At 36.8% G+C, this 24694-nt stretch overlaps 1 protein-coding gene across 5 annotated transcripts in view; it reads left to right on the forward strand.

Moving 5' to 3' along the window:
• Positions 1-24694, forward strand: part of KLHL13 (kelch-like family member 13) — an 81968-nt gene that overhangs the window by 36604 nt on the left and 20670 nt on the right. For 4 of the 5 annotated variants that reach the window (XM_010572507.1, XM_010572508.1, XM_010572509.1 and 1 more), the window contains 2 exons: positions 22383-22524; positions 24509-24641. In XM_010572507.1, the coding sequence (XP_010570809.1) occupies positions 22383-22524; positions 24509-24641 (275 nt within the window). Of the gene's footprint in view, positions 1-7740; positions 7867-22382; positions 22525-24508; positions 24642-24694 lie in introns of those variants that run through there. The other variant, XM_010572506.1, reaches the window with a different exon arrangement.

Genomic DNA, 24694 nt, shown 5'->3' on the forward strand with positions numbered 1-24694 from the left:
AAATTGTTCAATATATTTGCATCATACGAGTCAGATGTGTAGATGTGTTTAGGCATACTTTACTAAAATAAATTGCGCAGCCAACAGACAATAACAGCTGTGGAGAAGTTGTTTAGAAATAAATTCTTCGTTGTTCACAGTTTGACCTAATAAAAAATAACTGTTGCTTCAGACCAATTATTTTCAGCAGGGTCAGTCTGGCTGCTGTGACTGTGCATTCAGATTTCTGTGGTGATTTATTATATATAATCACCTAGGGAAGATGAGCACAGTTCTCTGAATAAATCAGTGCTAATTCAAAAGCATTTCTTCTTAGCAGTATGTTGTCAGTAGAGTATATGGGCTTGGATCAAAAGTTGGAAACCTTTATGAACTCACTTTAGTCTTACCTCCTACTAAGTGTTTAAGACCTTATTTTACCTAATGCCTTTTATGTAAGAGTAGTTTGCCCAAGCAAAGCTGAACTTTTATTTTTTTGCATATTATAAGCTATAGCTTGTCATTAAGTTAACAGTGCATCTTAACTTTTGGAAGTGATTCCTTGCTGGAAATCTTACCTCAATTTTAGAGCAAAGCCTTCTTCAAGGATACACACAAGAAAATGCAGAGCATCCATAAGTGGCATAAAATAAAAACTACTTTCATGGATAGAAACACACACTTAGGAATAGATTTGAGATATTTCTGAGAATCTGTGTAGTTACAAAATATATCTGAAACTGACTTTATTATTTTAATATATTAACCCTTCTAAATATTAAACGTGTGACTACTACAGGGATTGGGCTTGTTCATTTCTTGTGTGTCCCCCTTTTCCTACAAATTTCTGGGAAGCTGACTTAAGATTTAATCTAAGTTATGGTTTTTTTAAATTGTTTTAAAAATATCTGATTGTGACATGATAGGAAATGGTGTGGGGCTTTTTAACTGTTTACTGTTGCTGAATAATTTCAGAAACTTCATACTTAGACTATCAAGATATTTTTCTCGTTAATGAATGATACTTCCAAGGACCAGGGTTGTGGGTTTTTGAAGAATGTATGAAATGGAGAAACTCATTACTCAACACGATTACTTCTCGGTCAGCCAGCTGCTGCCTCCTTGGCTTGCTGAAGAACATATATTTTGGTAGTCTCAAAATCATGTGAGAACATGAATCTTTCTTAACTGAGGTGTCTGGGCGGGAAGGGGAAGTGGCTGTGTCAGATGCAGGGTGATATATATTTGTCATATATATAAATATAAAAATAATGTGTGTGTATATATATAGTGTGTATATATATAGTACACATGCTATATATATGAACGCATACACATCTATAGTACGCATATGTATATTTATGTATAAAAATAATTTTCACTGAAATGATGCATCCTAAAATGTTACTGCAGCAATTTCCTCATTTATACAGGAAAAAATGCTGAGTGGGTGGATGGCAAACTGCAGTACTTCTTGTTAAACATGTGGTACATGCCCTGACTGCTTAACTTAATATTTAAAGATTTGGGGATTTTTTTTTCCTGTTTTACAAATGGCCCTACACATATTGCTATAGAGACAGGAGCCTGTACTGCTTACACCATTTAGACAGCAGGAGGGGTTGGCTACAAACCTAGTTTATCTCACTTCTTTATGCTTTACAGTTTATGATTATGCCTTGTTCCTTGACCAGTCAGCCCAATTTAAAATAATGAAATATATTTGATAGTAACTGTTTCGTAAGCATCTCTGTTCCATTTATGAGGCTGTGTGCATCTTGATGTCTACAGTGTAATTGCTTCCAAAAGATGCTGTAACTTATATCTGGTGTCTGAGGGCTTTTCCCTCCCGGTTATTAAAAAAAAAAAAAAAAAAAAAATTCTTTGAGACAACATAGTGGATAGTAAGTCAAAGTACATGTGTAATTCTCAGAACTGTCTTCAGCTATTTTAAAGCTTATTTCTTAATTTACTTTAATTGAAAGACTTTCTTTTTAAGGTCTTTGAGGTTTCTAGAAAAGTTGTAGTGTCAAAAAGTATTGCCAGGTGCATATTGACAATTTTTTTCTGTATTTCAATGTTTGGGGCATGTTACAGTGTCGCTGTGAGGGGACTGCAAACATAACTATACTGGTTTGCTTTGGATTCCTCTTTAAGCAGAGATTTGCTTTCCCTTTGTATGAATTTTGGTGTGAATATTTTCACAATATATGGTTAAAGAAATTGTATTAATTAACTGACTGTATATAGGGCAGTACTGTCAACACCATCTTTTAATTATTCTTTTCCAGTAATTGGAACAGCTGCAGTTTAACAGATTGAAAAGCCAGAGGTAGAAGCATAAGAAACATCCATACAAAGGGCAAAGAGCTGAATAAGGAAGCCAATTAAACTATCACACTGTCAGTTTTTTTAGGGAACCTGAAGAGAAATGTTATGCATCCTGATTTGCTCCTATTCAGTTTCTAGACTTGTGCCTTTACAGCTGTATTTAAAATGCTGAAATGAGTTGATGTTGAAATCATTATTGCATTTGAGCTCCATGGCTTTGATGTGAACATTTTACTGGATTTTGATGATTATTTTCTTCTGATTATTTTCTTCTATATCAAACTGGTCTTGTATAGTCATATGCATCAGCTTAGTGGGCTGGTAGCTGTAAGATACGCTAAAGACCAGAGCAATTCCTTCCAATGTGAAACTGCATTTCTGCCTTCAGTTTGGAGCAAGCTTTATTAGCGCTAATATCACATAATAGAGGTTTCATCATGTAAAAACATACCTATTTTAAAATGGAAACATGGCTTTGAATCAATGAATTTTTAGAACATAGGTGTTGGGGAAAAATCTCAAAAATCTGGAGATGTTTACTGGTCTTAACACCACCATTTTAACCTATTTTTGTGTGTTGGCATCGTTTCTTATATGAACAGTCTAAAAGTAGAAAAGTAGTCTAAAGTTAGATAACATAGTATTTGTGACACAAATATTTAGACCATTCTGTTTACATTTCTAGATGAAAATGGGAGATGTAAATCACAGTTACTGTAACTTTGAACCTTTTTTTTTTTTTCTGTAAGGCTAAAATAAGCCTGGGGTTCTGGAAGTGCAGAAGACTTCTCAGGTCACGCTAGAAAGGGTTTGCAAGACTTGAGAAAGTTTCCATATAGCATAACCCTATTCCACCTAGTGCTTTCAGTTCCTCTGGTGCTTAGTAGATGAATAAAAGGAGGGACGTAAGCAGCTTGTTAGAGCAGAACGGCAAATCTTTTAACTGTAGCAAATCACTTGACTGAGCAAATGTTTTCTGATTTTGTTTTTAACAGTTTAAGGGCTGAAAAAAGTTAAATTCAGTCTGTGTGAACTGATGAAAATCCAGCGGCATGTCTAGAAATTAACTCTTACTCCACTTCGTTCTCCTACAAAAATTCATGTGGCATTTCAAGGCTAAGAGTAAATATTTTCAGACTGGTATAGTTTTACACTGCCACTGGGGTCTGATACATCTTTCTGCCTGTGACTTGTTCTTCTTTGAACAACCACGAGGGGAAGTCTTATGGGAAATGCAGAGGTGGTTTGAAAGCGTTATTGGAAGTATACATGCCCTAGAAATGTAAGCATACTGGGCTTTAAGAGGAGAACTTGTATTTTATAATGCAGGTAAAAGGCAGCAAAGGCAAACATATTGACGGTTGGTGTGTATGAAACAATGTGGTAGCAGCTTAACGTTCAATTTGTAGAAAGAAAAGAAGAGGGTATCACAAGAAAAAGGAAGAGAATCACAAGGGCAGTGGTTTTAGCTGCATTCCTACCCTGAAGATCAGGGAGAGCTTGCAGAGGAAAAGATGCTGTGACCAACATGCTTGCAAGGGCTGGTTCGGTGTGTGGTTTGCTCATGTGCTTGAGGAGTGCCCACTCTCCTCATGTGGGGCCAAATCTTGCTTGTTGGTCAATAGTGAAGAAGGCTTTGGGGTGGGGGATGGAGGAAGAGGGGTAAGAAATGCCTTGCTCCTTTAAGCACTCTTCTATGTACCCTTTTTTTGTGGGATCAGAGCTGCACTATGGGTTCAATGGCTTCTGGCTTTGCTAGTAGCTCAGGTCTGTAAAATGGCAGCTTGGGATCTTGCCTTTGGTCTTTTTAGTCTGTTTTTGTTTTTTTTTTTCTTTTTATGCCACCTGTTCAGTTACTTTATGGAGGAGTTTTCTGCAGAAGTGCTTGATACTCTGTCAGTTATTTTGCTGTCAGTGCAACTTTGGAAATACTAGTGTGGAAATGATTGCTTAAAACCAAAACACTTCCTCTGTCTCATCTTCTGTATACAGAATAAAAGATATGTAAGAGACTCAGCTATTAAGTAGAATGTTAACTTTAAACAAGTTATAAATGGTAGATGCTTTTAATCTTGAATGTGAACTTGCTTGGGAGAAAAATGTAGAAAACAAGCCCCGTGAATGATCCCAAGAAGCAGTTTAATCTGTGCAGTTATCGTGGGTCTTCAGCATTTAAAAGAGTTTTAAACTTAAGGAAAAGCAGATCTCCAGTTTGGTGCTCCAGTTTGGTGTGTTTTCATAGCACTTAACTAGGAATAACTGTTTGCTCAGCAAGTAGGATTCTGCACAGAGCTGTAATGCTGCTTTTGGCCTTCAGTACCGGTTAATTTGGGGACGAGTGGCAAAGCAATGTACTGTGAGAACAGAAAATGTAGTATATTCAGTGGGTGCAATGCGCTCCAAGAGATCAGGTTATTTTTCCCATATTTTAAAATGTGTAACTAAACTGTTGTTTTGAAGTCTTCATTAAAATAACAGAATAATATGCTGTGATTTTTGTTGTTGTTGTTGTTGTCGTCTTAGGAATAGTTTATATAAAGCATAGAATACATTTAGGTAATCTTTTCCCTGGGAATATGTAACTGATTTGTGACTGTCAGGAAGAAAATGGTATTTGATTTTTTTTTTTCTCCTTATGTGCAGATAGGTGATTCATTTCTCACGTGGTTGTTCTTTTGCAAGTGAAAAGCATTTGCCTGTTTTTAGAGTACCTGACGCTGCTATGTTTTTCAATTCCGTATTTTGTACATTGGCTGTTTGATCAAGTAATGTGTGCTGGACTTTAGGAGGAGATCAAGTTGGGCAGTGCTTGGGATGCATACACTTTAAAAAAAAAAAGTTAAGTCTACTGCTACTGGGTTTTCTGTAAAGGTTTTAATTAGGTTGCTTGTAAATGAAATGAAAAATAATTGGGAATAGAAGCACCCGAAGGGGTGTAGGTATTTGAGCGCTAATGCTGGCCTTTGTGCCAAATGATCTTGTTGGGGGTGGGAAGTGGGAAGTAACTCTGCTTTCTGGATGTGCACTGATTGACTTAAATACCAGTAAATGCTTGGGAATGACTGTGTAGCTTGAGTTGGCTTTTATTTTACTAGTCAAAAGGGTATTTCAAGAGTTACTTTTGAAATAGTGGCCCAGTGATTGTCCTTAGCCTTATTCTTTTATATTGGTAATGCTGCTGTTAATAAATAAAATGTGTAATCACCTCCTTGGGGTTGGCAGAGTGGGGATATAGACATTAAAAGCAGTTACCAGTTGGTTGCACTGGCTGTGTGCTCAATGTGAGGAAGGGACTAACAGCATTTGCTTATTGTATTTTAAGGCAGTTTCTGTATGATTGGAAATGCAAAAGCAAAATTGAGTGTATGAATTCAAAATTGTGGTATTTTTCTTTGTGGTTGTAACAGCTGCTATCTAACATCTCCTTCAACTTAATTTTTAGGCCTTCAGTGGAGAGAAGGCATGATCTAGTAGTCTGGTGTTATGTATATGTATGAGGCTGTTGCACTGAATATTTACAATGCGTGCAGACAAGCATGGCTGTTGGCATGTAAATGCATGAATTCTTTTACTGAAAGTAAGACTTCTTTATGCTAAAACTGCATACTTGCTCTCTGCAGGGCTAGTGTTTCTTAATATTTATAGCATATAAACACTGTTGTCCTACACAGCAAATGTCTGTTCAGCATTCAAGCAGCAGTTTCTGTGAAATTTGTTGCCTGCGTCAACGCTGCTCATGTGTAATTTAGAACTTCTTCAAAGTGGGAGAGAACTCCTCAGTTGTTTGTCAGATAGGTGCATTTGGTTTTGAATTAGTCCTCGGCTCTGATCATACTGGGTTATTTTAGTTCTTTGCCTGTGGTTATGGTAACAGCTTTAAATGCCCCAAACTATTTTGGGCAAACATTTTCAATAATAACGATCAGAACCAGCAATTATTCCCCGGTGGTTTCATCCCCCAAATAAACTTGACACTGTCGGTTTCACCATTACGAAAAACCTATCAGTGTGTTATTAAATGTTATTAAAACGTTTAAATTTACAGAAATTCTGCTCCCAGTTCTATTCTTTATTGCTGAGTAGCGTGACAGGGTGTTGGCTTTTTTGTGATAGGATTAAGCTGTCCCGATGAACAGAAAAATTGTCATGCTGTACAAAGACTATTCTGAAATCTGTAGATTAAACATCTTAGTATTGATTTGGTCTCCTGTGGCAATATATTAAAAGTTGTTGGTTTTTTTTTAATATTGTTTTTTCCTGTAAGGGAGTCAATATAGTTGAAGCTTTTTATTCTTTTCCCGAGAAACCTGCTCTGCTTATGCACAATATGCTATTAAATTCCCCATTCCCTTTTTAATAGCTTGCCTTCTATGCTCTCTGCTGTCATCAGCCCCGGGAGGTCACCAAGCAGAGCACAGAGTTGCAGAGTGGTCCCTGATGGACACCTGCGTGACCGTCTGCTTCGTCAGTTCTTCAGGCAATTTGTGAGCTGCTGGGGGGGGCGTTGAGAATTAGATTGTTGATAGCGTCCCCACAAAGACCGCTATTAACAGCGTGCTACTCTCTGCTTCTGTACTGCGGAAGACGGGGTGATACTGTGTTCCCATAGCATGTTGTAAAATGCATGAGATTTTGCTCATCCTCCTTGGAAATGAGAATAGGAAAATGAGAGCATCCTGAACCAGAAGCTATTAGAAGAGCATGCAGAAACCTGCAGTGATTTGTGCTTTATTTTGTCTTCCTAGCTATGGATTAGAAGGACTGATTTTTGCAATGGGCTTTTTCCATAATGGCATTCTTGTATTGTTTGGTCAGAGCTTGCACAGGAGGAAAACAGGCTGCTGAATTTAGTCACTGATCTCTATTAGCCGTGGCCTAAGGCTATGCTGAGATTTATATCCCATTTGTATTGTTGCAGCTCAAAAGAAGAATGTTCAGAGGATGACAAGTGTATTCTGAGTAGGTATGTTGTTTCATTTTCATATGAAACCCATTTTTTTTTTCTGCTTCTATTGGTCAGAAATGAGGTTAATAAAAGAGAATGTAGTACAGTGCTGCAGTGTCCCTGTTAAGGTAGAACAATAGCATCAGAAATAGTTCTTTAAAAATTAGCTGCTTTTATTAAATAAAGCTGCATTGTGCTGGTGTGCACAGTGCAGTCTTTTTTTTTTTTTTTTAAACATATACTGCAGTCAGCGCTTCCCTAACGAGGTGGCACTATTGTTGAGTTAGAAGGATAGAATCATCATATTGCTTTAGGGGACAGCAGGATTTAAAAGGAGATGCCTTGCAGCCCTGTTTTACAGATTGGAAGCATCGGTTTAAGGGCATTGGCAGAATCATTTCCTTGTTCTTAGCAGCAGCCACTGCTGTGTCAGTAGTGTGTGGAATGGAAGTCCTAGTTGGTAGTCTGTTATGGAAACGCTGTTTACTGTTATTGTAGTACCGTGGTGACAACATGCCATTGAAATGGAAAACGAGCTCTCCTGCTATCTGGAAATTCCCAGTTCCTGTGCTTAAAACATCCAGGTCATCGCCACTTTCTCCAGCATACATGTAAGTGAGAGAAATGAGGATAATAAGGTGGGATTGCTTTCGTGAGACTACCCTGTGGCAAAATACCCTGTAATATATTAAATGACATTGGCACTCAGAATTTTACCTTGTTTTCTGTGTAGACCCCCCAGATTTTATCCTGGATGTTTCCTGATGGATGTTGTGTTGAGTCTTTCCCTCCGTTGAAACGTAGAGAAATTGTGCAGATTAAGCCATATTCATAATAATATCGTATATGTTCATTTGAAAAGTTCGTGTTGCTGTTAATTTGTAGAGCTGATCTTGAATTGACAAGTTAAGCTTTGAGGCAGGCTTTCTTTGTAGTGTATATGCTAACATTTCCTTCTCCTGACTATTACACTTGGAAATTAAACATGAAATCACCTGCTGTATTGTACTGCACTTTTGTTCGTGTAAGTTCTCATACAAAAGAAATCATCCTGCTTTGGTCTTGTTTTATTCTTGGAAGTCTTAGCCTTCATACAAATTAAATGTCTTTTTACAAAGTTATAATAAAAGCTTAAAACATAAATATAAATAATTCGTATCTGAATATTTATATACTTATGCAGTTTGTCCATGTAAAGTAGCTTTACAGAAAAGAGTATTTTAATACACATGGAAACAATATGCCTTTGTCTTGCCAAATCCTGATGGAGCTTTTGTTCACCTTTTGTTGCTGCGAGTTCTGTGTTAGCATATACAGGTGGCTTTTTTCCTTCTGTGAAATAAAACTAAGCATAGGGTACTGAATTGCTTCTGCCTTTATTTAAGGAAGCAGCTCTTTCAAAATGAGGAAGAGTTGTTTTAAAATGCACAGGTAGCAGTGTAGATGACTTCCCTATCTGGAAATTACTATAAAGACTGTTACTTTCCAATAGTATTCCAGCCTAATACCTACAATATTAGTACTTTTAAGCTTGTATTGTCTTCTTGCAGATAGGCTTTTGCTTCAGCTACTGTAGGGACATGCTGTAAGAATTAGGTATTTACAGGTCCTCTAAATGTCTTCGGTTTTGGTTGTTGCTGAGAATTGCATTGATAAACAGTGGAGCTGAAACATTACAATGCCGTATGCATGGTCACTATTGTTCTCGGTCAGAAAGGCTGGGGTTTAAGGAGCTAACCTGGCTGTATAGAACCTGTGCTGTGCACGCTTCAATTTAAGATTAATTTTCGTGGAAGCGCTTCAGCCTTTTCACTCACTGGATGCATCAAATATGCTTAGGGCTACCAGAAGATAAGCTATTTCCCATAAATTCCTACTTATTCCGAGTTTTTAAAAAATATTACTAAAAACAACTAAAGTATCATGATAAAAGAAGAGTTGTGAGGCTTTTGAACCTATTTCAGGGAGACACTGTCTTCAGTGTTTTATGTTATGCTTTTGGTTTTTAAACTATAGTACTTACTAAATGCAAGAAAAATCAGAAAAAGCCTAGTCTGATCTTCTGCTGCTGAAACTGAGCGTTTCTTTTGTGTGTCACCTTTAAATTGCTAATCTAGCTCTGTGTATGCTCCAGCTTTTATGATGGGGATCATGTAGCTGATTATGTCAGTGTGTTGAAAGTATGCGAACAGGTTTAGTGATCATGCTTAACTATATGATGCTGAGCTTGTCTGGAGCATGAGAACTATGTGATCAGCAGCCTTAATCATCTTTCTATAATGAGTCAATGTATCCCAGTGTTTATGGAGATGTTTCTTCACTGGCACACAGTCCTGACATTAGCAGTACTCTTAAATGTAATGTTAAATTATTCATATACTTTATAATAAAGAATGAGAAACATTTCAAAATGGCACCTATTTGATTAGGCAGTATATATCAACTGATCAAAAAGAACCTTGTAATTTAGGTTGACCGGTAAAATAGGTGATGGAATTCATTATCTCCATTGCAGAGATTACAGTAAACTTGCTAATATTTTATGTGATCTGATGTTTTTCACATTCATCTTCGTAAGTTTTCTTTCGTAAGTCGTACTCTGCACACTGGCAAAAGGCTTATGTTTTGAGTAAAAGATTCAGGAATAAGTGGCATGTGAAATGGCACATGTATTGATGTAAAATAAATGACCATAAAATTCTTGAATTCACAGATGAACACTTCTATACTTGATATTTTGGATCTAGAGTGTACAAGGGTATAATTGAGCTTTTAATCCCTTGAATACTTGACATCTTAATCTTACAGGTTTGTAGTGTAATTTGGAATGTGCAGGGGTCTTAAAGGTGATTTTTTTTTTTTTTTGGTACCTGAAATTTCCAGTTTTTCAGGTTTTTCTAGTAAAGTTCACCTTAACTTTAAAAGCTTCATCCTGCTTATGATTTACAAGTAACTTGTCTAAAGGTTAAACTGATTGTCAGGACACATAGATTTTATTAGTGTTTGTTTTTGGTCTGTGTACCTGATACCTGACCTCTGCCTTAGTTTTCTTGTATGGAAATGCCAAGACTGGCGGTTATGAGCATGTTTGGCTTCTTGGGTGAAGCAGGTATCTACGTACAAAGTACCACTGTAAAAGAGTGAACTGTCCTGCAAGCTGTGCAGCTGGGCGGTTTAGCTGCAGTCTCTGCTTGAAAAGTTTGCGGTAGTTCCTGAGGTGGGGAATGAGTACAAAGAGTTTATTCCAGAGAGATCTCTGCTGCAGGGGAACTTATGGCTGAGTAATATGTGAAATAAAGGACCTGCTGAAGTTGAGTTGATGACTTTGTAGGCAAGGACGTGGTTCTGTTACTGAGAAGTCTGCTGGTTTTGCTGGGTCTGGTACTGCTCTCCTGGCAATGGGAAGGAGCAGCAGTGAATCACTGTCTCTTGGCTGGTGGTTTTGTTTGCCACCAGTTATTTTCAGGATATCGTGACTGCAAGAGGTAACTTCATGTTATATGGAGGGCGAAGGGTTCCTCTGGAGGGGAATTCAGACATCCTCTGACTTCTGGTGGAACCAGTCCAGAGTAGCTTGAGCTTTCCACCAAGTTGATGGAGAGATCCAGTGACATTGCATAGGGAAAATTAGATCGTATTAGAATTGGAGCACTGGCATGTGACCAATATACGTAGGTGTAATGCAGCCTGGCTTAGTGCACGAGTTAGGAATGTGCAGATATGTGTGCCTGCACGTGCATTTGCCAAGCTGCTTTACATTTTCTTTCATGACACTTAACGGCATTGGGGTTTAGAATATAGATTCCTTTTGTCAAAATGAGTGTGAAAGCTGTTACAAGTTTATGGTCAGCTAGTGAAATCATACTTATATTGCAGTTGTGTTGACTATGTGGGGACAGACATAGGTGACTTACATTACATGGGCAGGTGAGCAGTTTCAGCTAGTGAATCAGAGGAAAGGACAAAGTGAATAATACCGAGTTGGAAAAGTGCTATTCCTTGGCATTGTAGATGTGTATTAACGGCCAGATGTTAGAAATAAAAAAAAGCTGGTGACTGACATAAGCAGAGGTTAAGAATTGAAGCACTACTTCAGAGAGGGTGAGGAATGGTTCAGAATTTGGTTGTATATAACAGCTTTGAGGTGTAAAGGAATATGTGTCCCAATTATTGTTCATGGGTCATGTCATCTCATACATAAAAGAACTAAAAGGACAGTTCTTACTTATTCACACTAGCATTGTCATTTATATTCTTTTCCGAAGTTGTGCACATCTTCTAATAACATGAATGGAAGAAATGTTTGTGGAAACTCTGGAGATTAAAGTACCATGATGGACATCTATAAAGAATTCAATAATGCAAAAATACTATTTTCAAAAATACTATGACATAGGTTTGTTCTATAAGCCTATATCATGTGAGAATGATTGTTAGCTGTTTTCTGAAAAGTTAAATGTTCAGTTAAGTGTTTTTAGTCTCCAACATGCTATGTTTAAAAATAAGTAAAATAAAATCTTAATGCCGATAATCCATTTGTAAACTTAGTGCCTTCTATTCTTTTGCATGGAATAGTGTATTGATATTTTAATGGAAACTATCCTTTGCATGTGTTTTTATAAATAATTTGCTAATGTTAGGAGAAATAAACAAATGCGATATTCCAAATATATTGCTATCGAAGGGTTTGCAGCACAGTCTGTCTATCCTGAGTCATGTGGTTGTGAAATTTGTCTAGGAAATGCTTTGCAGTAATGGAAATCAGTTACTGTGCAGAAAAGTAGAATAAATTCTTAATACTCTGGAGTAATCAGCATTAGTTTTAGCTGCTTATATAGGTTATATAGGTTAATGCTTTTGTGTCTTCTTTCAAATCTCTGATTTGCTCTACAATGAGCTCTTTGAATTTATGCTATACAATGATAGATACTTAAATGGGAAAAGGTGTGTATGCATAATTCATCAGACTACCTGTATTCACTTTTGTGAGACTACCCTATGTGTCCTCATTGGTCATTTTTAGTAAACAAACCCTTCTGTTGGGCTCTTGAGCATTCGACAGACTATGTGGTACTCACACCAAAACAGACTCATCTGCCTTTGGCAACATTGCCATTTTAAAGAATTACTTACTAGATATTTCAAATTTCAACATGTTGAAAGTCAATGTGCAGGTCACTCCAAATTTTTTTTTTAAACTAATCGGACAGTGCATGCAAACAGATGAATTGGGTGGGTGGGGAATAGAAGGGGCTTATATCTTATAAATAGAAGACTGCTTTTAATCCCAGCAATTTTGTATATAGAGTTCTCATTTGTGCCTGTTGATCTTACTTTTGCTTTTTAAATAATAGGTATTTCAATAGATTATTCTAAGTTCAAAATGTGACATTTCATTGCAGTAGTAAACTGGCAAAAACAAGGAAAAAAACCCAAACCTGGTTGTCATGAAGTTTCCTAGGACTAGTGGTTTTTCTGGACAGACCTTTATAGGTGATGCTATGGTTTACAGGTCCTCAAAATCGCATTCTCTTCCTTATATACCATGATGTTGCAATATTGACATTATGTTGTGACATGCTAAAGCATCTTTATTGAATTGTCTTGAATATGTTACTCAGCTTATTCTGCCAGAATGTCAGTTTTGCCAGTTTGTATTTTTTGCCATTAATTTCATTGTTATTGTGGAAAAATCTTGTTGTGCAATCACTTTCTACTCACTGGCTTTTCTAGTATTATGCAGTACTTTCTGTTGAAGTTTGGATGGGGATACCTATGGATTTTCATAAAGCACTTGGTGAATATTTGGGGTTTAAAATAATAGTCACTTGTTCTAAATGGTAATAGTGGGAATTGTAGTGTAATAATGTGTAGCTATAACACTTAAGTGGAAGTGCACATCTATATTATTGCTGTAATATTTTGTCCAGCAGTGACTGAGATTGTTGCAATATCTAAGTTGCAGAAATGTGTTTTTTCATGGGATGGACAACTCACCTGCACCTGTATCTGACATACTTAGATTTAAACTCTTTATCATGTAGGGGAAAAATATTTTACAATTTAAAGTAACTAATGCCCCCCTCCCCCCCCTTTCTCCCCAGGAGATTGTAATAAAGGAATGTTAAAACAACTGTGAGAAGTGACAAAGCAAGAGGAATGGTAGAGTGGACCTAAGCAGCAGAAAGAGCATGGGTTAATTACCAAACCCTAATGTCAGAATCTTCTTTACTTTTTTTTGCTTGCTTTTAAGCTATCAAAATTATTCTGTACATTATATAGGGGAAAAAAGCCCCAACACTCCGGAAAGGAGTTGTTCCTAAATCTGTTACAGGAATACAGTGGGATGTATATTCTATGACCAAATCTTGAATGTGCATGTGCCACCTTAGACATATATAAGTTTTTGTCTCCAAGGAACCATTCTGCAAACTTAACAATTTCCGTGTGTATGAAAACTAACTTTAAAGACACATCAGGTAGAACTGTAATCTGCTGGTGCATGCAAAATGTTTTTCTGAAGTGTTTTGTAATGCACAGGAAATATTAAGCTGCGTAGCTAAAATTTTGACTTTCCTTTTGAACACTTAAGACCAAATATAAAGGGTAGAGAATAGGATATGCAGTGTCAGTCCAGTCTAAACTGTGAAACCTTTGAGTGACTGTTGTATTTTACCTTTTTGAATGTCAAGGAAATAAAGTAGTTCTGCTTCTGTAGAAAAGCTACAAAGCATGTGTATTTGCTTTTTCTGTTTTTAAGAGTAGGAATCAATAGACTTAACACTAACTTTGGCAAAAAGTCATTAAAGAACCATTTCTAATTTAGCATCATTAAACAATCTGAGTCTGCAAATTTAAGCTACAAATAGCTCAATGAATGTAAACCCTTTGTCAAATAGATAAATGTGGATGTGATACTAAGGCTCCCAGAGAGACTAAATGCTGTTAGGAACAAAAGCTTTATAGCAATGACTGAGCCAAATATTGCTTTGTTTCTGTGGAAAACAAATTTGAATTAACCAGCGGGCTGTTTGAATTAACCAGCGGGCTGTAATTATGCTGCAAACAGCTTGAGACCTCTGATAGTTTGGTTGTTTAAGAAGGAATTTTGAGGAGACTATTTTCTGTGTGTGTATCCTTGGGAAATCATACTGAAACATTTGATGTTGTGTAGTCCTCTTCTGCTGGCTTTATGGGACCTAATTTTGTGCTGGCTTTGGTCACACTATGGCCTTCCTAGGAAGTGATACAAAAAGGTTCAAGTGATGTTGGGAATATCCTCATTTCTGCCTTGTCCTCCTTTCCACCCAGATCCATTGGCATTTGGAACAGTGATCGTATCTTCAATCATCTGTTTCTAGTAGCCTTCATCATTTCTGTTGACATTGTGTGCTTGGGCAGAAACTTTTTGTCAAGATGGTGATTGTATGGTGAAGTCCAAACAGATGTGTCTGTATTTTAAAAAAAAAATAAAATAAAAATTTCAAGGCTTGACACTTATGCACTAGTCTCCAAATCTTTGCTTCTAGAATAGCTGGAGTATGTTACATTGAACCTGACTCTGGTTGAACAAGGTTCAGTGTCCCTGTCCTTCAAGTCAGTTTGTGTATGTTGTTCCCCTTGTGTCCTTGCTACTTTTGGTGATTGTGCTTGCAGAGTTGCTCAGGCTACATTGCTTCAGTATTTAATTTCCTCTTTAGATACCTTCTTAAGCTAGTCATTGCAATGAGCATCTCGTGCTGTAACTGTGTCTGAATAGCAGTTAAAGTTGGTGAGCCACCTGCCTCTGCTTGCTGCCCATCAGCATGTGTCCAGAAATGATCTTTGTCCTTCTCTGCTGATTTCGGGGGTTTGGAAAGCCTATATCCTCCTCTCCTGCTGCCCTTGGCCAAAGCCTTGTGAAAGTAAAATGCTGCTTCTCACTGGTTTGCTCTGCTATACAGAGCCTGTTTTTCTGTTCTCTTTTTACAGAACACATTTTAGAGGAAAGGTAGAAAATGGATATGGGAACATTATTTATTTTTTAATTTAAGAAGCAGTAAGCTTTGCTTTATGACTTTCTCTTGCAGTGGAGATTTAGAAAAAGCTCAGTATGAAGTTACTAAACAAATGTTTAAATGTTCTGCTTTTACTGCTGTCCTAATCTATAAACAAGGTCAGGTGTAAAAAGTGAGATATTCAAATGTAAACATCAGAGTATTGCCCAAGGTGAGCAGTATTCTGCACTAGTTGCTGTAACTACTTTTGAAAATTGCACTCATAGCAGTTAAAATGCATGTTAATTCACTTGAGGTGAAGTCCTGCCTTCCAGTGCTGTTCTTGAGTTCATCCTACTTTCAGATCTTTCTCCGCAGCCTGTGTCAGTACCTGTATGCCCCCAAATCAAGAACTGAAGTTTGGGGAACGTGTTGGTTGGTCTGTTAAGAGAGGAGTTAACTTGCTCTGTCAATCTATTGGAACAAAAATGACCTTTTGTCTTTGTTTTTTCTTCTAGCTGGAGTAATGTATCTATTTTAAAATGAAAACTTGCATTTCCTATAGAAACTTTTGCTGTATTTTGTAATAAGAAACCATTAGCAAATTATAAAACTGGCTAGTATTACTGGGTTACTGATACCACAAAGGAATTAAGTTTGAGACTCCTGTTTAAAAAACAGTAATAAAACCATGAGATGTTATTTTAGGGGAGGGCAAGTGTAAAAGTAACTTCTTTGCCCGAATAAAGGATTTCCTGAAATTGTATGGGTAGAAGATATGGAATGGAAGAAATGTGAAATACCATGATTGTATAATTTGTTCATCTACACTATATTAATATTTGAATTTCTTAATAGAAGCATTATGAGATTTTCTTTTATACAGTGCTGCCATATCACTTATGCTTATTGAGCTCCTAGGTGGCCATGTAATTTGTTGGGGAATTCCTAAATTCATTACTCACAAAGCTGGAACATCTGTTCATAATAGGAAGACAGTGAGATAGTCAATACTTAAATTATTTTTTGGCAGACTAAGCATACTAAAATACTTTTTGGCAGATTATGCATACAAAGTAAAGAATTACTCTATATCTAATAGTAAATGAGAATTTCATTGTATTTCACTGGCTTTTTCATTAATAGGTTCATTAGCAAAATACATGCATAGCTGTATGTATAGGATAGCCCTGTAATATACTAGATTTTTTTGATAGATGATAAAATAGTAAAGATTTCTCATGTAATCAGAATATCTTAATATGAAATTGAAATCTGGTTCTTTGCTGGTAAATACCAGAGTACTGGCACATGCCAGGAGTGATTGCTGAAGACGCCATTTACTAGTGACCAGAACACTTGCAGTCATGGTTCATTGAACAGTAATTTGACAGAGAAAATCAGGTTATAATCCTTTCAAAAACAAACTATTGAGCTTCACCAAATTAAGAATTCACTGTCTGGCCAACATGGCTTTGGCAAGCTTTCACTGAGTTATGTAAAGACTGTGGGTATTAAATAAATCAGAGAACATGCACTCTAAAATGTCTGTAGCTGTAGGCTGATCTCCTTACTTTGTTTTCAAAGACTGCGTTATGCTCTGACAATTTCGAGCAGATCAATGGTTTACTGATATAAATGAACAATCCCAAATAATATTCATAGTTCCCTTGTTTCTGTTGCATCAGAATGAGTTCAACTACTTTTGAAGAAAACATCGTAACAGAATGTTGTTTTATTTCATTGCTGCCACTGAACTCTGCACAAATTGGCAACTCCATACTTTGAATATTCTAATTGAGAGTAAAACATGTCATAGTTTCCACAGATCTCTGCTTATCATGGGTCACCTGGATGCTTCTGAACTCTTAACAGGTTAATATTTGCTAAGTGCTTTAGAAAGCAATTTGCCTCTGTGAATCATGTTGTAACTCCAGCCAGTTAAAAAATATTTGTCAGTATTTGCTGGAAAGTTCCAGTACTTAAAGCAAGTTTTGAAGGAAGGTACAAATAGCAATTATGCTAGAGATGTGGGCAGCTATGTTTGTCAGCAAGCCTTCAGCCAAGGATTGACTGAGTAAAGTTCGAATTCTGGGTCCGACTACAGGGTCTGGTCTCCTGTCCTCGTCATAGGCTGAGTGGCTCTTCTGTATTCATATTTCAGTTTCTACTTTAAAGTCAGTTCACAGTTTCTGTAATTCACTGCAAGTAATCTATAGAGATTGCATACAGAATTGGGAGCTGTAGTGGACAGAAGTCCTGTAAATACTTTGGTCAGTTGCATGTTTTCAAATTGCTTGTTCAGCATTCTCCTGGAATACTAAGCTCCTTAATGTTTGTGCTAGCCTAGATATTTACTTGTGCCACTTCTCTGTGTGCAGGGGCTAGCAATTAAACCTAGAAACTCATGAAGACCCATTGAGATGATTTCCAATCTTTTCATTAACAGAAGCCAACTGTTCTTGTTGTTACCCCACCATATTTTGTCCTGTGTTGTGAGAAGATTTAGGGAATTATATACCTGATAATATTTAAAAGCCACGGAACTTGTATCTTTCAAATCAATGAAATATTAAATAATACTACTGAATTGTTCCAATTTGAACTCTTATTTTCTCCACTAGGGCGGTGCTTAGCTATGGTTTTCCTCTGCCTGTGCTGCGAATCCCCACCCCCCCAAAGCCCCGAACAAAGAAAAAAAAACAAACCCCAAAACAACCAAAACCCCCAAAAGTCAGTGTAGCTTCACATTAGCTTGGCAAGACTATTGACCTATTGCCCACCCCCTTACCCACCCCTGTAGCTCTACATTTGGCTTATAGTCTTTCTAGTTCTAAAGAGGTTGCACAGATTGTCAAAGAGGGTGTTAGGTACCTTTTAGCAGATGAACAAGATTAAAAGTAATATCTTTAGAGAGAAAATAAATGAAAGTGCATCTAGTGGGCAATCATCTACAGAAAGAAAACTTGAATTTTACATCATTTTTTTAATGGTAAAAAGCAAAGCTATCTTCCTTCAAAATTGTCAGGAAGTTAGGAAATTAAGATACATAATTAATATCCGTATAATGCACACTCCGTATTTCATTGCTACAAAAATACCAGTTGGAAGTACTTGGAGGGTTAACTTGGAGTAATGAGAAAAGCATGTTTGGATATAGTAGCTAGGAAGAAACTAGCTGTACTTGAAAGAATCAACATAAGGTTAGAAAGAAAATTCTGACTGACAGGTTATTCTGTGATAACAACTAATTAACCTCTGTTGACTTTCTCTGAACTCCAAGCCACTGCTTCCCAAGGTTTGCAGAAAGAGTCAGGCAGCTTGCTATTGCAATGATATTAATTTCATGTTAAATGCCAACATTCCCTTGTTCTTAACACTAGAATGTTCAACCGCCTCCAGACCAAGTGTATGCATTGAAGGTGGTGTTAATATCCACATTTAGAGCAACTTGTTGTGAATTATCACTACATGTTATTGTAGTTCTAACTGTCTCCTCCAACTTTTCTTTTTTAACCCTGGTTAAAATGCTACTGCTCCACTTCTTGTTTAATGATTTCTATTGATCAGAACAATAAAATTAATTAGAAAATGAATTAGCTTTCTTCTTTGGTAGTATGCTTAATTGTGATGTACTGTACTTACAATAAAGTAAAAAAAAAATCAATATGTTTACATTCATTATTATCTAATTAATTATAGTGCTTAGCAGACCTATGTTAATGAATGTAAATAATGCCTTTGGTAAGTGTCCAAACAAGACAGATGTACTTACTGTGTTTTTGCTGGGAATTTGGTCAGATATAAAGCATGTTACCCGTCTGTTCCGGGTGTGAATGGCAGTTACTTGTGAATATTCACTTTACGGCCCCCCAGACAGAAGTTATATTCTGAATAGTTTAAAATTTCTTTGCAGGGTACTTTAAAATTACTCTTGTTGTATATGATGTAGTGCTTGGGTTTTGCTGTTTCTTTGTGTATTGGTATTAACGCAGTGCGTGTAAGAGCTGTTGCATTTTCACTTTGTCTTACAAAGACGGGTTTCTCTTGTTGCGTGAAGATAAATGCTGAAACTGATACAAAGCCAATGACAAACTCATAATTTCTGGTCGCTCTGGGAGTGCTCTGTCTCTCTCAGTGAATGTCACAAGGCTGGGATTCAGGGGATCAGTGCGCTGTTGCCAGGTCTTATTGCTGACGTGCATTGTAACTTCTGCCAAACCCAGCTCCTGAATGTCACTTTCTGCGTGATGGGAGAGGTACTCTGCCTTCCTACACTGTTAAGCTGTAGGTAAAAAAGGTGGTGTGTTTTGAAAACAAAACAAAGCAAAAAAACCCCAACAACAAAACAACTTCTTTTTTTAATTTATCATAGTTGTTTAGCTATAAAGGAAAAACCAGTATAGGAATAATGCAATTTGGTTAATAAGTTTCTCGTGGAGTCATATGCAGCCAAGTTAATGTTTGAGACTAGAACTGTAACATTCATATTCTCATGGATTTTTATAATGTGGAAGTTTGCAATTTTTAATGTCTAATTCACATATGCAAGTTCCTGTACATGCATAACAGCAAATATGGAAGAGAAATAGTCAAAATCTCTTTTGCAGAGGAGCATCAAGTTGTGAGCTGCTGAGCTTGTGTGATATAGGTATTAGACGACTGTCCATTATGTACTGAAAATCAGGTAGGGGAAATAACTGCTTATAACCTGGCATGTTGAATGCCTACTTTTAAGTATTGCAAGTATTTTGAAATATATTGTATCCTCTGTGTTGACTGTGCAGTTGTAACGAGGCATCTTGTGCTATGGAGGGACCTCGTAGGACAAAGCTTGGGAAGTTGTATGTCATGTGGCCTGTTCAGAAAAATGCTTCCATTATCACTGCCATTCTTGGAATAAATGAATTGTGGTCAAGGTCTTTGTCTTCATTTGTAAAACTTAGGAAGTATGCTGGCTGTTGGGAAATAAAGTAGCATGGTGCATGTGGCAAACATGGTAAAAAGCCTGCTCCAAACAGCCAAGAAAGTTGGTGTGCTTGTACGTTTCTTTTCCTAATGCTTTTAACTGATGTGTATATCTTCTATTTTCTTCTGAGTTTAGAAAAAGTATTTTAAAAGCCCCTTGATATAATGGCTATCTGATCTGACATTTCAGGAAGATACTTCAAGAGCAAATAGTCAGATTCATGCTAGTTGAATCTGTGGTTCCTTCCCACCCATGCTTACCAGTCTCCCCACATTATTTTATATTTCTTCTTAGAAAGACGTGTACAAATTTAGAGGCTGGGTGTCCTTTGAAATTATGTTAGACTCTTTCCTTGATGTGATTGTATTAAAACTAAAACAAACAAACAAAAATCCACACAACCCCCACCCCCAAATGCAAAACACCCTAGAACAAGGAGAACAAAAATATTTTGGGTCATGAGCTAGCAACTGCTCTGCTGCTGTGTTACATTGTTGTATGCATTTGTTGGATGCCAAAGATAGTTTGGAGAACACTTTTTTAAGGTATGCTGTGTAAAGCTTTATCTAAATTACACTCTGGATTTGTTTTATAATAGAGATAATATTGATTCAAAAATGACATAATTATTGTATGCTGCAGTGCATCCACATTCATTAATTTTTCAGATGTCTGAGTATTGGGTTGCTACGTTAGAAGTCAAAGCTATTTAGATGTACCCTTGTTCCTATAATTTGTTGTTATGTCTGCGTGCATGATATCTTACTGTTTCAAACCCATGTACACTGTTGAATGATGAATTTGTTTTGAATATGTTTTCATAGCTGACTTTATGCACTCATGGGTTTGAACAAGGCACATCAGTGCTATCAGGGTAATGTGTGAGTTTCAGAAACTGCTCTATGTAGTCCATGTAACCAAAGAGGGTGGGGATAATTTTTTTTTTAAAAAAAGAAACAAAACTTTTTGGGGGGGATATATGAAAATTATTTTTCATCTGCAAATTCCAAATTTGTCCTTACATAGTGATTGCAGTCAAAGCTGGGGGGGGTGTTGGGGGGGTGGAATTTAAGCACATGCTTGTCACTTATTTAAAGTAATTTCTGAAACTAGCTTGGAGGCCAATGTTTTAACCTACACGTTTAAAATTTGGAAAACTTATTGTATCTGAGATTTGCAGCAATTATGTCAAACTGCTGTGAATCTTTTTTGAAACATGGAGTCTTTAATAATGAAGATGCCCTCATCTGTGGGTGGATGTGTATATACGCATTGTACCGCTATGCATACTAATAGGTAGTACATTAGATCACAGAAATTATAGGAACTAGTTATTGTTAATATTTCTGGAGATGAAATTTATTTACATTTTATAATAATCAGGGGTTAGGGTAGTTAGAATCTCATATGCATTTCTCTTTATGTAAACCTAATTTACAGCTCAAGATTAAAATGGAAGGCTAATAATAGTGCAGTAATTCTTTAACAGTTCTACCTAAAATTCTACCTTCCTATCTAGATTTGGACAGTAATTGCTTGGAATCAAAAACATAAGTATTGACTTCACACTAACAAATCTTAAATTAAATTTATGAAGTGGTTGCCTGCAGTGGCAAAATATTGGATATCATGTCCTAAAGGAGTTTTTCTAGTTGTGTATTTCTAAAGGCAGCTTAGTGTTACAGTTTGAAACCCCACTATGTATATTTCTATCATTATGCTCATGCTTGAGCAAGATAATGGAAGCCATAAGAGTGAGATTACTGAACTTTAACATTACACTTAGAGTTTCAACCTTATAGTTTACCTTGGCAATCTGGTAAGATGCTTTATTTTGAAAATTGGATGAAACCCCTGCAAGCATCCTACCATACTGGAAGCACACACAGAAATAAAATAGTGTGCAAGTGTCTTAATGAGGGAGGTGGGGGTGGAAGGAAAAGGAAAAATTTATTAACTGAAAATTTAAGTTTTTGAGTTATGCTGTTTTAGAGACTGTTAATGCTTCACTTGCTTAGATTAGCTGAAGGGGACCATTAAGGACTGATTCTGTCACCTGCTGGTTTTGACCTATAGTCTCCATGCTCTTATGTTTCATCCCAGAAGACTGTGGTTTTAATACGCAAGAGCACTGAATGAAAATGAGTTTGGTTTTAAGGTTTCTTTGTTCTAATCTTCTTAGATCTCTGGTGGAAGAGGAGGATCCTCATATGAAAGTATCTCTTGGTAGCAGCGATATGGGCGTCTCTGCCCATCTACAGTCTTCTAAGACAGGGACCACAAGATTTTTCACCAGCAATACTCACAGTTCTGTGGTATTACAGGTAATTAAATATTCTTGTGTTAGTATTGATCTGTACTGAGAATTTTGGCTGCTTTAAACAATGCTTTCACTCAATAGGCTTTATCGGACTAGTACTTCCTAAAAAAATCTCAAAAAAAGGCATGTTAGTGTGCTGTGTTGACAATGCCCACAAGCAAGCATGGCTTGTGACTTCTTTTACTGTGAGTTAAAGGTTTGACTTTTAGCAACAGCTTGGAAAAAAACCCTGGCCTTTTCCTTAGGTTGTATCCCTGTCCACTCTTCATTTCTAAGAGGTCACATCGTTTAAACTATGAAGTGACAGCTGTATCAAAGAAGCTCACTTGAATATAATCATGTAATTATGTTAGGCAAACAGTTGTACCATCTCCTGTGTGAAAGGTGCCTTACGGATGTGATAAGGAGAGCTCCGTGCTCCTTCTTCATGTCCCTAACGTGGCAGAGCCTTGCCAGGTTTAGTGTAATGCCCTGTGCTGGGTCTGGCTGTGTGGCACTACCATATGGTAGAACATTTCTCTAATGGTTAAAAATGTTATCCTCTCTGAAGCTTTAAGAATTTAAAAGTAAAGTCGTTTTATCCTCTTGTTTCTGCTGGAGCTTTTACATGCCATACAGTCAAGCTTACAGCTTGCATAGCTCTTGCTGCTTTCCAATGCAGTCTTTCTCAGGGGTGCAGACGACTTCTGTGTGGCATGACTCCTTGGAGAACTGCCACTTCTTTTTTCGATTTGCTGCCTAAATAGATTGCCTAAGTTCTGGGACAAAAATTTGGCACTTTTTTTTTAATTCAGAGAAGCTAGTGATTCTTTTGGTTTAGTTTTGTAAGGCTTGGGCATCTGCTCATAGCTCTCCATTGTTTGAACACTAGGCAAAGTGTGCAGAGCTTATTTCCTCCTCATTCAATTTTTTTCTTCAAAATGAGCAAATGGAGAACCAGTAGTTGTAAAGCCTTGTTTGTAGGAACTACAGGCAAGTTGTTCGAGTCATTGAAATACATTAGTTTTATATAATCCTGTGTTTGGTTTCTGATTTATTGGAGCTAATAACTCATTTTTTTCCTTTGCACTCTGTTCTTTTCTGTGCAACAGATTTGAATGTTAATTTCTACTTACCTTTGCAGTTTTAAAAATACAGCCTTGGTTTAAGATACCTTAAATTTTAAACCATGAGGGCTGATGCCAAGACTTCTCGAAGTGTTAAATCATAAAGACAATATTTATATTCTTGTTAGTACTAGAAAAACAACAGACATGCCTGGTTAAGGGAAATTGTTTTATGTTTGAGCTTCTGTTCTGCAGTGTGTGAAGAAGGTGAGTATTCCACCCATGCTCCAGTATCCCCAACCAGGCATATCTTTAGATGAATTCTTACTCTAGGATGCTGTTGTTGATGACTTTCTTTTTTGTTACAGTTAGCCATTATAAGTGATTCATAAAAGATCAGATATATAATGTGAGCTTATTTTGGAGTTTTTACTGTGTAAACTTCGATAATACATTTGATAATCATGGAACCAGGTGACAGCTTTCCTTTCAGGCCCCAGTATTTTGCAGCCTCTTAGGTTGCAAAGCACTTAAACTGGTTTGGAGCAGAAATATATCTAGAATGCATATGTGTCCAGAAAGGGTAGGTCCAAAAAAAGTATCAGTTCCTACCTAAAGAATTGCTGGAGTGCAAGCTTACAAAACAAACTCCTTCCTGAAAATAACTTAATTAACGGAATAAAGCTACTTTCTAAGGCCCAGTGTACTTTGCATTCTTCAGCCATTTCTGGAAAATAATAATTATTCTGCTTGTTTTCCAATGAATAATTATCATTGAATATATTGGATATAATGGTTGTAAGATGACAAATTATTTCTTGGTGACTTTACGGAACTACAGTACATATGTGCATAAAAGTAAATAAGTATTTACATGAAGGAAATGAAAGAGATTCCTACTCCCAGATCGAATGGATGTTTCACATTATGCTCTTCTTGCAGGGTTTTGACCAACTGCGAGTGGAAGGTTTGCTTTGTGATGTGACACTTGTTCCAGGAGATGGTGACGAAGTGTTTCCTGTTCACAGAGCAATGATGGCTTCTGCAAGTGATTACTTCAAGGCTATGTTCACAGGTGGTGTTGTTGTTTAAGTAATGCATACTGCTATCTCCAAATTGCCATCGACT

The sequence above is a fragment of the Haliaeetus leucocephalus genome, unplaced genomic scaffold, assembly GCF_000737465.1.
Source record: "Haliaeetus leucocephalus isolate CR32 unplaced genomic scaffold, Haliaeetus_leucocephalus-4.0 Scaffold340, whole genome shotgun sequence".
Lineage (NCBI taxonomy): Eukaryota > Metazoa > Chordata > Aves > Accipitriformes > Accipitridae > Haliaeetus > Haliaeetus leucocephalus.